Below are 13702 nucleotides of genomic sequence, written 5' to 3'. Positions count from 1 at the left end.
TGTATGTACAATTTAGGAATTCAAGAGAGTGGTAGGTGACCTGGATGTGATGTTTTACCCAGGAATTGAGGTGTTTGTTGTGTGATAGGATTAAATGCCATTTATATCTCTCTTTAGTGTCTAAAGGGGTAATACATATCCTATTAAGTATCCTGGTTTTTTTATTTAAAAAATTTATATTAATTTTTTTTTATATTTTTAAAATAAAATAGATAATTTTATTTGTGTTAATGTCGTCGGTTGTATTAATGGAAAATTAATACAACCATCATATTATCTTATATAGATATCAATTAGCATAACAGGTAGCATCCATTAACATAATAATTAATTATCGGACGATATGGATAGCATATACCTGCCATTCCCACATTAAGTAAACCAACCATCATATTTCTAGAATATCGATGTTGCTAAGCAGATCCCTGACACCGATGGAAGAACACATAGCTTATGGTCTATTCATGGTTGATGTATTAACACAATTTTCAAGAAGCAAAAAGGAATTTGAGCATGCATCGGATGATATATGATAATATATGATGATCGTATTAAAAGAATATTGATAGCAAGAAAAAAAATTTGTCGATACCAAAATTAATATGCTGGAGATATAACGTACGTTTCAACATCGTAAAATTGAATAATCGAAAATACTAAAAAATATATATATTATTTTTATCATAAATTTATAATATTTTATCCGGTCTCATGAGGTTGAGTTAATTATATATCATTCCATCCCTGTAATTAGTTATTTTTAGGATCTCAATTTTTATACTTTCAAAAATCATATTATAATTTTTTTATTTACGAAAGTAAAATATTTAATTATATTATTTTAATAAAATTTCTCTCTTGATTTTTAATTTTATAAAATTATCTTTTCAATAATAAGTTTTACTTTCGTAAACATAAAAATCTCAATATAAATTTTAAAAATATAAAAATCAAAATGTTAAAAATAACTAATTAATAGCCAAAGTGGTTAGTCTTTTATGCCCCTGCCCGGACTCGGGGCATTTTGTGTAATTACATACTACACCATTTCCTGCTATAAAAGGGGCGGATCATCCTCCGTGCTTAACCCTAGTTTGCTTGGATCGCCGACCCTCTCTCTCGCGCACGCGCAAGCGCAAAGAGGCCCGAAGCAGCGGAAGAGGAGACTGCAACCGCGCACCATGGAGAACGACGTGGCCAAGACCGTTAAGGACGTCTCGCCCCACGAGTTCGTCAAGGCCTACTCCGCCCACCTCAAGCGATCCGGCAAGGTCCGATCAATCCTCTTCTCTTTTTGTGTTTGTTTTCTGAGTCCATCCGCAAAGTCGTGTTTTTTTTTCCTTTTCTGAAATCTTTTCTCCCGAAAGTTAGATTTGAGGCTTTGTTGTCCCTCCATCTAGTTTTGGTTTCTATGCGGCGGACCTTACGTGACGGTTCCATCCACAAGTCGTCATTTGTTGCTACGATGGTGCATGATTTGTTGAGTTTGACCTCGACAAAAGGGTAGATGATGGCGTAGCTTTTTCTCGTGATCGAGCAGCGTGATTCCGGAGTGCTGGCTTCTTGATTTTAAAGGCCCACCTTGTTATGCGAGCCACAATTATTTTAATTGGGAATGTTGATTAAACCTTTTTTACTTTTAATGTGCTGAATACCTGTTTGTTTTTGTGCTGATTATGTAAGAACTTCATCAAAGGTAGGTGATCTGAGTGGATGCAGATGATCTGAAATAACTTTAGTGTATGGCTTTGATGCATGAAGGATGATATTGTTTCTTGGAGTCTCGAGTTCAATTAGACATCAGACTTTCTTGGGACGAGCTTGATAGCAATGCTATTTTATAGTAGAGGATCTCTTAGTTACGTGCTGGCAATTGATCCTAAATGGCTTATAGATATATGTGATTTTTTTCACTTCAGATTTGAATCAGTTAAGAGTTGCATTGGCACTTTTCATCATATTCCTAAGTTGTCACTTTTTAACCGTCACGAGGAATGTTCTCAAGTAGAGAAACCTGATGGTATCTTTATATATTGCCTCAAGTTGGTTACCTGCCTTTTTTCCTATCTTAGTCAAAATTTTCACCGGAACAATGTTATTCTTCACCCGACAATATTAATTGCAATCAAGGTTTCGGGATTCATAGGCTGATTTTGTTTATAGTGGATTCTTATATGTTTGTTATCTTGGTTTCTTGTTGCTGAATAAAGAGGAATGATACATTGTCTAGCGTGTGAAGTGTTTTCTCAAGTGCCATCTAGAGTAACCACCTGTTATCTCTCACTGGTGGTGTAAGTTGCATCATCCAACTTCCCGCTAGAGGTTCCTTCTTCCAAGAAAGATGCAAGAGGTATTATCGTGTATGTATATTACTCATTGTTGTGGAGAAATTTTTGACTTCGTCATTTATCATCTTGTACTAGCCTTGTGCTAGCCTTACGTGATTGGTTGAGCGTAAACTCTCTTGGTTGTGTAATTCCCCATGTGTGGTGTGAGCCCTCATCCACTTTTGGACTTCCTTTATGACCACCTTTTTCCATTAGTAAAATTCAGCTCGATATCCACTTTTTCATGTTCTATATGATAATTTTTCAAATGTGATTCATGTTGGTTTTTTGCAGTTTAAAATAAGTTCTTGTTTTAGAGTAAGAGATGCTTTAGATTTGCATTAGCTACCGGTGGTGCATTTTGGTCCACCTGAAGTCAACGGAGTCTGCCATTGACTATCTAATAACAAAATGATGTAAAGTTAACTGGTAAATTCACAAATGCCAGATGCTGTCATATTTGTTATTGTAAGTGAATTCCCTGGCATTGGTTATTAGGTTAGTAGGATTGAGACTTTGAGAAACTCTAGGATTAACAGTCTTGTAGGCACTAATTTAAAGCCAAATGGATTGGTCAGTCGCACTGGCATGTTTTTGATATCACATGAAAGAAGCACAGATATTTATTTTTTGCACTTTGGATGATCTTGATATAATGTTATTCTGATTCCACTTGTCGCACTAATTTTATGAATAGATGGAACTTCCTGAGTGGACAGACATTGTGAAGACCGGAAGGTTCAAGGAACTTGCTCCTTATGATCCTGATTGGTACTACATTAGAGCTGGTAATATCACGCAGAATATTACTTGCAGCATTTCTAGATTTTGTTTTTGCTGGGATGACTATTAACTGCAGCAGTTCTCATATGGTTTTGGTCCTACTGCAGCTTCGATGGCAAGAAAGATATATTTGAGGCAGGGTATTGGAGTAGGTGGCTTTCAGAAGATTTATGGAGGCCGCAAGAGGAATGGAAGTCGTCCACCACATTTCTGCAAGAGCAGCGGAGCCATTGCTCGCCACATTTTGCAGCAGTTGCAGAGGATGAATATCATCGAAATCGAACCTAAAGGGTAAGAATTTCATGCATCTTACAGTTCTCACTTTGTGAATAGCACTTCCGGTATGTTCACCCATGTCTCATGTTCTTTAGTCCAATATTTTATGCTATGCTGACCGTAAGCCTATGAACAGTAGTAACTGGCAAGTGAATGATGAAAAATGCACATTTTATGTGATTAGGCTCACATTGTTTTGTTTTTGGTTTTGACAATTTTGTAATCCAAGTCGTTATACCACAACACCTAGTGTAGTGTCTCTTGGCAACATTAACATCATCTTTTTGTACGGTTCAGATTTCCTATTATTTTTTATGAGGATATATGAGATGATTGATTCAGATTACTAACTGGAAATTTGTAGACATCTCAGTGCACCTGTAGACAGTGCATATGTGATATGACGGTCCACAAATCAGAAACTTGACGGATTAGAGCATGATTAACTTTTTTTCTCACCATCATTGTATCATTTGTGTTATGTCCAATACTACTTTTATATATGACAATGGATCAGACTAGTAGTTTCAATGCATTTCAAGTAAGACAATGTTGATAAGATATAACACCACAAATGTGAGAAATCTCGTAAGCTCTTTCAACTTTTTCGTTTTGATGTTCCAGCGGAAGGAGGATTACTTCTCAAGGGCAGCGAGATCTTGATCAAGTTGCCGGACGTGTCTAAGTGCAACCTCGATCTTTTAGTTCCATGACATCAATTCGGAAAGATTTTGCTCAGAGCTTTAGTAGCGGAGTTGTTTTAATCAAAAGTTGGACATGTTTGGGCATTTGACATGATTTATTTCTTCTGTTGGACAATCTTTCTGCTTGAGATAAATGTAGGGTTTACTTTGAACATATTATTTCAGTGGAATGTTCCTTACAATCCTTTTGCTGGTGTGAACCATTTTGTTGATTCTTTCACCCAATAACTGCGCTCGGCTGTGATGGCAAAGTACAAAATTATGGACATTGTGACTACCTTTTGCAATGATTTCGTTACAGCCAAATGTTTCTGCTCCAACAGATCGACTCAACATTAAGAGCTGCAATCTCCGACCCAAAATGCAAGTGTGATAGAGCATAATTTGGTGCTCCACCCACCTCTTGATTCCAATCCCTTCTCTCGATGTTGTCTTCCTCTGCTTTTGTTGGTGAAGGTAGGAGATGATTGCCTTGTGGTCATCAGGTGGAAGTTGCAAAGTATTATTATTGCTAATCTTATGTCGTTTTATTCAGACAGATTTGTAGAAACACTCAATGTAGTCAATCCCAAATGGATATGTCATCAATGTGCTAAGATACTTGCATGATTCTTACAGCGAATGACAGCAGAACTGGGATCACATCATGTTGCTGGTTCAGTGACATAGTTTCAATGTTCATGAATTCATATTTATTAAGATCATGATCAACTTCTTTTGCTCAAGCCTTGTATGAGTAAGAACGGTAAAAGCTTCTTAAGCATTATCATGTCATCATTATAAGCAAAAACATGGACACCACTGTGAGCAAAGAGGGCAGATGATACTTCCTCAAGTATCTCATCAATTAAACATAATTATCATTGCACTAAAGCTTCAATTACACATAAGAAGGATAGCCAGTCCAAGGAGGAACAATCTGCCCAGTTTCCATGAGTTGGAATCCTGGCGTGACACAAGAAAAATTAAATAGGGAAAAAGGTTTCATATGGACAATTGATACATCATAAGGTACCCGCAGACAGGCATAATGATGATGTTGCCCTCTATAGATTGCACAGAGCAAACAAATAAATCCTCAAGGAAGCCACACCAAGTATCAGTTGTTAATCTTCTAACAGCAACTGGAAAGCCACACCAATTTGTTGTTCTGAGATTCAAGCCTTGTGTTGCCTCCTATACAGATGAATCACCAACACACATCACATGTAGTCTGCACATTCTAAATATCGGATATCATCTCCTTGATTTTCCATATTCTGTGGAGAGCATTTGTCGGTATATCTTCTGACAAACAATGTCGACTGATCGTCCAAGAAAACCAGAACAAAGTAATGAAGCTACACATTCTTTATGGACCAAATGTGTTCCGAGGAACATAAGCAGCACACGCTTATGGTTCCTTCAGGTGGTGAATATGAAACCTTGGCTCCTTTGGAACTGTCTGGGGTTTTGCTGATCTTTCTCATGCAAACAATGGTTGATTAGAAACAGAATGTCAGAATTAAATGCAAATAAAGCGAAGTGTTCGGCAAAAGAATCGGTAGCTGGATTTAGTTTAGAGTCTAAAACTTATTGTATACCATGAAACAATATGAGTGAGCTACTTACTTTCTCGGGATGAAGGGACGATCAAAGTAAGGCATGGGCTGAGCTTTCGGCACAAGCTCTTTTCGGAGTCTTCTTATTGCCTCTTCTTCTTCCAGCTAATTAGACAGGAAAGCCATTTTTCAGTGACAAGGAATAGGTGTGTAGCAACAAATGATGGTGAAAAAATTAAGTACTTTATGTATCCAGTTTTGTACCTTTTGCTGCCTTTCTCTATCCAGTTTTATTTGCTCAACAAAGCTCATACGCTCGGCAACCTGACAAAATAGTTCCCCAGATAGCGTCGATTAGATGGCATACTGTGAACTATCAAGAAAACAATGAAATACTTACATTGAAGTTTTGATGTAAAAGGTAAAATTTAGTTAACTTTAGATGATGAGCTTGTAGAAAGCTTACATGAAGATCAAACTCAGAACGTTCTGCAGCACGTACATCACTGTGAAGAATAAGTTCGATTGGTTCTGTTGGCTCCTTTATGGGAGGCTTTATCAGAATCTAATACATGAATTTCAAAGGGTCAGGTTTTGATCCACAAAAATATATTCAGTTTATTCAAAGCAAGCATGTTTCTAGATGAAAAAGATAATATAATCCCAATCAGAATGAAAGCAAGCAACCGCCAAACCGGTTCCACTTCACGGTCTGATTGCAATCACAAACACATTTCTTTGATAACTTCCAAAATGAAGTTTAATTGATCTGAACATGTATCTTCGGAAGAATAAGATCTAGACTAGTCACAAGAGATTTAGACAAATACCAGGACTTCTATGTGATTCTTTCTCTGTTGGTCATACAGAATCTCAATAATATAATGTTGGATATGAGCAACTATTTTCTGGCATATGTTCCATTTATTGAAATTAACATATATCAAGTAGAACAGTAGATTGACTGCAAAATTGCCATTGACAGAAAGCCTTGACAAACAAAATATTGATTGCTTGCTGTAAAATCTTTATTTTTAGTTTTTTCAAGTTTGTGCCAAATAAAATATAGACCGCGACTTGGTATCAAGTCTTAGTACATCTTTCGCTAAATATTCTCATCAGTGCATTTCACTATATATATTCAGGAAAGAAACAAATTTAATAATTGTATCTTCGTTTTTGTGAAGTTTTACTATATCATGTGTTATCGATATTTCTATCAAAGTGAAATTCAAAGATATCTATGTAGCTTTCCTAAGCTGTAATAAACATAACCCAAGGAAAAACGACTAGCTTTCTTGTGATAGTCCTCTGGTATAATGAATTACATTTTCTTTTCCCTCCGGTTCTGTGTTAAAGATTATATTTTGCACAATGAAAGAAATTTGTTTTGCAGAGTGGGAATATTTGTTAATATCAAGCTAGATAAAATGCCAGAATATATATGCTTTGTAAGTAGCACACCTCAGGTTCATCTGTCGTCCAGGGAAGGCCTTTTGCAATTGGTGTGCGTTTTCTCTCCTCCTCCAAAAGCATTTCGTTCACTTTCTTGATGAATTGCTCTTCCTTGAACCTTCCTCTTTGCTGTAAAAAAAGAAAGGGAAACTGATGATTCATTCACAACAGTGAGGATCTAATTCATCAATTATGTAATTCCATATTCATGACATCATGAAACTGAGGCTAAAAATTTTGTTATAAGTTGCTTAAGATTGATTCTAACACAAAAAGGACATACATATGATCATGATATAAGGACAGGTAAGTAGTAGTTGCTTGGCATACAGTTAGTACCATCAAGAAGATGGCATGATATGCCCATATGTTTCATAAAATGGCTATCAGGATCTGGCTAAATTGGTTCTCTCCACATGGAGATGCCCTATTGGATTCACTATACAATTAAGACAGAATGCAGCTTAAGCAAGAACCAGAAGTAGTGATCATCCTCCTTGATTCCCTATAGGACTTGGATTGTAGAACAAGTGGCAGGTGAACACCAAATGATTAGCTTTTTCTTCTGATGTGTATTTGTTGAACTGAGCAAGGGGATTCCTAAAGAAAAATTGAACTACTTAAATATTACCTCAGTCCTTAACTTGAAGGGTTGCAGGCTTTTCACTTTGAACTTCTTGATCCTGCTTCTTCCTGAGAAACCAGTGCTCTGGAATATGCAGATGGTTACTTTCGCAAAACCAAAAACAGCATGGCAGACAAGAAGAGCTTCACTTCCAAGATAAATCACCGAGGAAAAAAATCAGTATAAAATAACGAGATAAACATTATATATCTGCATACATTTCGTCTATTTCTTCGCCCTTCGTCCGATCCATTGATCCCATTGCTCAATCTGAAAGAACTAGATAAATGCTTAGAGACAGCACTAGATAACAGAGACGAAGCAAAATAAGGCTGTTTCACATCGAATTTATCTGCTATCGCTGACCTTTTGTCCTTCTTGTTCACCGAAGAATGCTCGGCAGAATCTCCTTCGGAGTCCTCTATATGTGGGAAATCTGTCGAACACAAGACAGGCGAGCAAGAATTTTCGCTTACCTTAGCCTTCGGTGGCTGATGCAAGCCAGGCAAGGCCCAATTCAGCACCTTTCTTTTGACTTCTCCTCCATCTTCACCCTTTGGCTCCTTTGAGATGGAAAGAAGTCTCTCAAATGCATTCACCAAGTACGTCACCCGCCCGGCCCCCGACTCCGGTAGACCGCTCATGGCTTCCTCCAGCAGCAATTGCTTCATCGCTCTCGCTCTCGAATCTGTAACCTCCATATCTTCCACCGCCGGTTCGCTTTTACTCGTATTCTCCTTGAGACGAGCCACCTCTTGATGACACTTCTCGGGGTCCAAGCTCTTGAGCGGAGTTACGGAACTCCTCTTGGGAGCAACCAAGCTGTTGTCTTTGGCAGGGGAAGGCGATGATGACGGAATCCGAACCGGGGTTTTGGATGCCGATTTCTTCGGCCTCGCCGAATTGGTTGCAGGAGATTTCGTCGATCGTCGGCAAGGAGTGGAAAGAAGATTGGGATCAAGGTTCTCGGAAAGCTTCGGTATTTCCGAGGTTTGGCGTCTCGGGGCTTGGGATCTCTTGGCAGGGGTCGCCATTCTTGCGGTTTTGCACTCAGAATTCAATCACCGAACGAAGGCGGAGGAGGAGGAGCAGAAGAAGAAGCAGGAGACGAAAGGTTTAGAGGAGAGAGGGAGAAAGAAAGGGAGAGGAGAAGCGCGTGTGCCGTGGGAATTCGAACGTTGCGATTCAACGGCTAGTTTTCACTAGTGAGACGAAAATAACTGAATTATTTGAAATCATGTTATTAGCCGTTGGATTATTCACTATCAACCAATCAATAAATAAGTAAATAAGATATTTCTATTTTATTGAATTAATAAAAGAGAGAAAAACAATAATTTTTTGGATATATTCTACAAATGATTTTTTGTAGAATTAATAAATTTTTATTATTTTCATTTTGGGCTTTGCGTTAAGTAATATATTATTTTTCTCTGATAACATTATCCTCTACTACTATATTTAAAATCTAGTGTTATGTATATAATATTTTTTTTTATTTAAGTTAGGTTTGTTACGATATGATCTCATAAGTATAAACCCAATCGATTACTCGATTAATTTTAACTTGATTAGTTTTACAATTTTAGGAAAAAGAAAATGAAAGAAGGAATATTTATAAATGATGGATCAGATGCAATCCAAATATATTTGATATTTTTTTATTAGTGAACAAGAAATCTTAGTGTAATACAAACTATGTGACACCCAAGATATAAAAATCATAGTAAATTGATGAACATATTATTGAAAAGATTTGAGTATTGAGTTGATAAATAATTTCTAGAAGACTTGCATTAATTGGAAATATGACAGAAAAAGATAATTTCATCCAGCAAGTAAATATTAATGTCTCATAAAATAATTAAGAGCTTTTGATTTCTTTTAAGACTCTTTAAGTTCAAACATGTGTTTGAGTATCACATCTAGACATTGAGTCAAATGCCTACTCAATGTTTATCAAATAACTCTTTTAAGTCCTACCATTGTATATATGTTGAATCAGTAAAAGTTTCTGCATCAAACACAGTGAACACCATTTTTATGCCAAAAAGCAAGCTTGACATTTCTGTAGGCAAATAACTGAAGACTGCTTAGATTGTCATTTATTCTCAATCAAAAGGAAAGAGAGAGAGAGAGAGAGAGAGAGAGAGAGAGGGAAAAAACACAAGTGAACAGATAAAGAGTAGCCAGACCTAACTGGTAGCAGACTTAGCATGCTTGATGTCATGCTTTAGTTTCAGCAAAGAACAAAGTAGAGAGGAAGTTGGTGTTGCTCCCCAAAAACATCTCATCCACCATGGACAAGGAAAAGGATGGTGCCCCCAAGCAAAAATATTCAAGCCCCATTGACTCTTCTTGAGTATTTTCCAAGCATTGCTGGTGAGATCTTGCTCAGCAACACATGCTCCATCATTAGATGTACAAGAGGGACACATGCACCTCCATGTTTGGGACCTATAATTCTGCTATGTTTTAGCATTTTTAGGTAGGTATTTGCAGAGTTATACATGCACAAACTTTGCACTTTGTTTCAGTACTCTTGAGTGACAATTGGAAGGGAGTAAAGTGGAAATCCTGTTCATATGTAATTTCTTTCTTTGAAATTATTTGTAATGTTTATTGCTAATTTCAACTTTACTAAATCATGCTCAAACTCTGTACTAACACAGAGAGGGTTTTCTCAGCAACTGAGCTGTTTCAGTTGATACACTTCTGGTTGGATATAGCTTTCTTCCAGAAAGTTTTGCTTTACTTCTTTTCTTGCACTTGAAGTGAAGAAAATAGATCTCTCCTGTCCCATCATCCAGTGATCTTCCACTGAGGCATGGATCATAATCATAATGTAGCAAGACAAGGGTGGATAGAGTTGGTCAGACTTGAATATGTTAGCATAACTATTTATGTATTCATAGAAAGAGAGTTGATCTAGAATCATACACAGAGGATTTATTTAGCAGAGATAAATTAGAGGTTAATTCGGTTCGAGTTGTCGCTTTAACTGAGATAAAACCGAATAATTAACCAGTGCTGATACTGACTTTTTAGGAAGAAAGCATGTGTATTACAAAGGTTATGTATCAAACAAATTAATGTCAAGCCTTTAATGGTTGATTCTATACCTCTGATATAACTATATAGAATATGCAGAGAGTTGCATTAGCCTGTGTAATGTATAAGAATTTTGCAAGGAAAGGAGCAGCACAGGGATGTGGTGGGCACATATTTATACAAATAATTGAAGAGAAATGAAGAGTCATTTGCTTTGGTAATAACTGAGAGAAGGTAGTATTGATATTGCAGTGAGAACAATGTTCAGATTCCAGACATGTAGGAGCTTTTAGAAGCTCTTTTAGGAGTTTGCAAGGCTGTAGTCTCTCACATTGATTTCTTTTTCTTTACTGTGAATACAACCATAGTAACTTGTTTGATTGCTTTGTGTTTTGACTGTGTTCAATTTGAAGCTCATAGTTACCTGATTCAGTGTGTTCTGACTCAAGGATTCAGCATATTGTTTATGTTACTACTTGAGAACCTTTTGCCCAGTTTAAGCTTCCATTAGAATAAAGAAAATTTGAAGCTTTTACTGACCAAAATTACATGTTGAAGCAGTTCCATGAAATGTGACAGAACCGTTCCTTCACACACACTCTCTCTCTCTCTCTCTACTCAAATATGCACAGAACCAGTGCGAGTAATCTAATCCTTGTCGACAGAGACACCACCAGAACAACACTTGAGACCCACCCACAGGCCTTCATCTGAGATCTTGGTTGACCTTTTCACCAGGAGAAGAACCCTTCATTAACTGAATTGCCTTGGATCGTGCACGAGTTCTCCTGGTGAGGTCCCACAGTTGACCTTTTCCAACTTCAACCATGCTTAAGTGCCATCAAGAATTCCAAACTAGGTGTGCACATGTAAGCAGTCCATTAGAAAGCAGAGTCTCAGGGGAAGAATGGTGGTGGTGGTGAACTCCTTTATCTCCCTTCTCTGTTGAGCACATCCACTCCCGGTTGTCGACACCATCGCCATCTGATGATTACTCTGCTGTCTCTCTCTCATTTTGCTCCCGCGCATGGATTCTCCTCCTCTCCGCAAAGGTGAGAAGGCTCTAAAGAAGCAACCGCCACTCGCCTCTCTCTTTTCTCCCTCACCGGAAGCCAACACATCCTGAAGCTGCTACGAGAGGAAGAGGAACCACCAATCAGATCTTGAGCTCGGTGATGGAGAGGCCTCAGGGATCTAAGGGGGTTTCTTGAACCCATTTGAGCTCATATGTTGTATTTTCTTGATCTTGGTCAGTGCCCGGGAGATGGAAGGAGATCGGTTGTTGCCGCCGCTGCCGCTGGCGTCGTCGAAGAATCGCTGCAAGGTGTGCCGCAAGTGCTTCCCGACCGGGAGATCTTTGGGTGGCCACATGAGGTCTCACTTCGCCGTGGCCGCCAACTCCTCGTCGGAAGGCGACGAGCGGCAGCAGAGCAGCTATAGCCTGAGGGAGAACCCCAAGAAGACCTGGCGGCTATCGGATTCCGGGGACGGAGATGGAGAGATGCAGTGCGCGGAGTGCGGCAACGAGTTCCTGTCCTGGAGAGCGTTCTTTGGACACATGCGGTGCCACTCCGAGAAGCCTTCCGAGGAGCGAGGAGAGCAAGAAGGCCCCTGCAGCAATGTCGTCCATCGGAACGGCTTCGGCAGCCAACTTGGCACCGAGGCCGCGGCAGAAACCGTTGCAGGGAGGCGGATAAGATCGAAACGGACCGATCAAGCTTCTCCTGAGGACGAGGACGGCGCCATCAACCTCATGCTGCTCTCCAGGGGTGTCAGAAACTGGAGCCGCAGCTGCAGCGAGACGTCGGACAAGAACTCGGCGGAGGTTCTTGAGACTTGGGACTTCGTCTCGATTGGAAGCGAGAAGACGGGATCCAAGTCGAGCGATCCAAGAAACGGGTTCAAGAAGATGGAATCTCGTGGTGCTAATGATGGAATCGTCAGAGATGACATCGACGAAACCAAGAAACCCGTGGCCTACGCCTCCATCACCGACGACCTCAAGAACCCTGACCAAGAGCCGACGCCGTGTCCTTCCAAGAACGAGGATCCGAGTTCTGTTGCAGGGGAAACAAGCATGAAGACTAGATTAGACGGAATCGATCACAAACTTGGGAGGAATTCTTCAAGCATGCTGGAGAGGTTTGATCCTGCCGATGATTCTCTCCGTCATGCTTCTTCGAATGATTGCTTGGCTAAGGCTACCAAGAAGAGAAGCCAGTTCGAATGCAAGTCCTGCAACAAGGTGTTCGACTCCCACCAAGCTCTCGGCGGCCACAGAGCAAGCCACAAGAGGATGAAAGGCTGCCGGGGCCACAGGACCCATGTCGCTGAGAACAGCACGGAAACCGATGCTTCGGCGGACGAAGCAGCGACGGAGGACACCGGCAGTGGATCGTCGAAGGCGAACAAGGGCCACCGGTGTCTCATCTGCAGCAGGTTCTTCAGCTCCGGCCAGGCTTTGGGCGGCCACAAGAGGTCTCACTTGGTGGCCACCGCTGGTTCCAAAAGACTTTGGGCGGCCATTCGGCAGCAGCCACTCGAGAAGCCCGGCGTGCTCGATCTCAATCTTCCAGCTGATGGAAGTGAAGACCTCAAGTCATGGTGGTTGGGAGGCAACCTCAAGCATGAGCCACTGCTGGGTGTGATCTCCAATTGATGGAAGAGTGAGAGGGGAGTGCAGGTTGCTCCAAAGGTTGCTGAGTTACTGTTCCATCCATCGTTGAGCTGCTGAGAGTCGAGCTTTGGAGCCGCAGTTCCTCGATTCCTTCTCCTTTTCAATGTGTTGTAGAATAAACCGATGTCGAGGTAATCAAATCATATGAACAGCTGATCCAAGATGAAAGCAATCTCGGTGCTCGACAGCACTGGGAAACACTGGTTTTGACATGCCATTCATTGTTCATGAGCAGAGTCCTGCTCTTTTCCATTGTTCATGAT

General features: G+C 39.8%; 3 protein-coding genes across 3 annotated transcripts; 2 read left to right on the top strand and 1 right to left on the bottom strand.

Moving 5' to 3' along the window:
- The first annotated feature begins 1076 nt into the window (after nucleotides 1-1076).
- Nucleotides 1077-4274, top strand: LOC135615890 (small ribosomal subunit protein eS19). The gene is made up of 4 exons (XM_065114971.1): nucleotides 1077-1271; nucleotides 3025-3115; nucleotides 3218-3401; nucleotides 4011-4274. Exons 1-4 carry the CDS (start codon nucleotides 1182-1184, stop codon nucleotides 4069-4071), a joined length of 426 nt encoding a protein of 141 aa, XP_064971043.1. The 5' UTR covers nucleotides 1077-1181; the 3' UTR covers nucleotides 4072-4274.
- A 1021-nt stretch (nucleotides 4275-5295) lies between these two features.
- LOC135615889 (microtubule-destabilizing protein 60-like) lies at nucleotides 5296-8857 on the bottom strand. Its single transcript, XM_065114970.1, has 8 exons — nucleotides 8078-8857; nucleotides 7930-7981; nucleotides 7718-7795; nucleotides 7096-7215; nucleotides 6098-6196; nucleotides 5896-5955; nucleotides 5702-5796; nucleotides 5296-5550 (listed from the first exon to the last, which is right to left on the bottom strand). Exons 1-8 carry the CDS (start codon nucleotides 8743-8745, stop codon nucleotides 5484-5486), a joined length of 1239 nt encoding a protein of 412 aa, XP_064971042.1. The 5' UTR covers nucleotides 8746-8857; the 3' UTR covers nucleotides 5296-5483.
- Nucleotides 8858-11681: 2824 nt separating this feature from the next.
- On the top strand, nucleotides 11682-13698 carry LOC135615887 (zinc finger protein ZAT4-like). The gene is made up of 2 exons (XM_065114968.1): nucleotides 11682-11814; nucleotides 12017-13698. The coding sequence occupies exons 1-2, from the start codon at nucleotides 11750-11752 to the stop codon at nucleotides 13419-13421; spliced, it is 1470 nt and encodes a 489-aa protein (XP_064971040.1). The 5' UTR covers nucleotides 11682-11749; the 3' UTR covers nucleotides 13422-13698.
- The last annotated feature ends 4 nt before the right edge of the window (nucleotides 13699-13702 follow it).

Source organism: Musa acuminata, chromosome BXJ2-6 (assembly GCF_036884655.1).
Source record: "Musa acuminata AAA Group cultivar baxijiao chromosome BXJ2-6, Cavendish_Baxijiao_AAA, whole genome shotgun sequence".
In the NCBI taxonomy this organism is placed as follows: domain Eukaryota; kingdom Viridiplantae; phylum Streptophyta; class Magnoliopsida; order Zingiberales; family Musaceae; genus Musa; species Musa acuminata.
This window is presented reverse-complemented; position numbering and strand designations above follow the sequence as displayed.

What these genes read in the sequence shown, in the direction of transcription:
- LOC135615889 (XM_065114970.1), bottom strand. Translation starts at nt 8,745, where the DNA reads ATGGCGACCCCTGCCAAGAGATCCCAAGCCCCGAGACGCCAAACCTCG. An exon ending in GTGAACAAGAAGGACAAAAG is followed by an intron (nt 7,982 to 8,077) that starts GTCAGCGATAGC and finishes TAGTTCTTTCAG; the next exon opens with ATTGAGCAATGGGATCAATG. An exon ending in GGACGACAGATGAACCTGAG is followed by an intron (nt 6,197 to 7,095) that starts GTGTGCTACTTA and finishes TTCATGTATTAG; the next exon opens with ATTCTGATAAAGCCTCCCAT.
- LOC135615887 (XM_065114968.1), top strand. Translation starts at nt 11,750, where the DNA reads ATGATTACTCTGCTGTCTCTCTCTCATTTTGCTCCCGCGCATGGATTC. An exon ending in TTCTCCTCCTCTCCGCAAAG is followed by an intron (nt 11,815 to 12,016) that starts GTGAGAAGGCTC and finishes GATCTTGGTCAG; the next exon opens with TGCCCGGGAGATGGAAGGAG.
- LOC135615890 (XM_065114971.1), top strand. Translation starts at nt 1,182, where the DNA reads ATGGAGAACGACGTGGCCAAGACCGTTAAGGACGTCTCGCCCCACGAG. An exon ending in ACCTCAAGCGATCCGGCAAG is followed by an intron (nt 1,272 to 3,024) that starts GTCCGATCAATC and finishes TTTTATGAATAG; the next exon opens with ATGGAACTTCCTGAGTGGAC. An exon ending in TTGGTACTACATTAGAGCTG is followed by an intron (nt 3,116 to 3,217) that starts GTAATATCACGC and finishes GTCCTACTGCAG; the next exon opens with CTTCGATGGCAAGAAAGATA.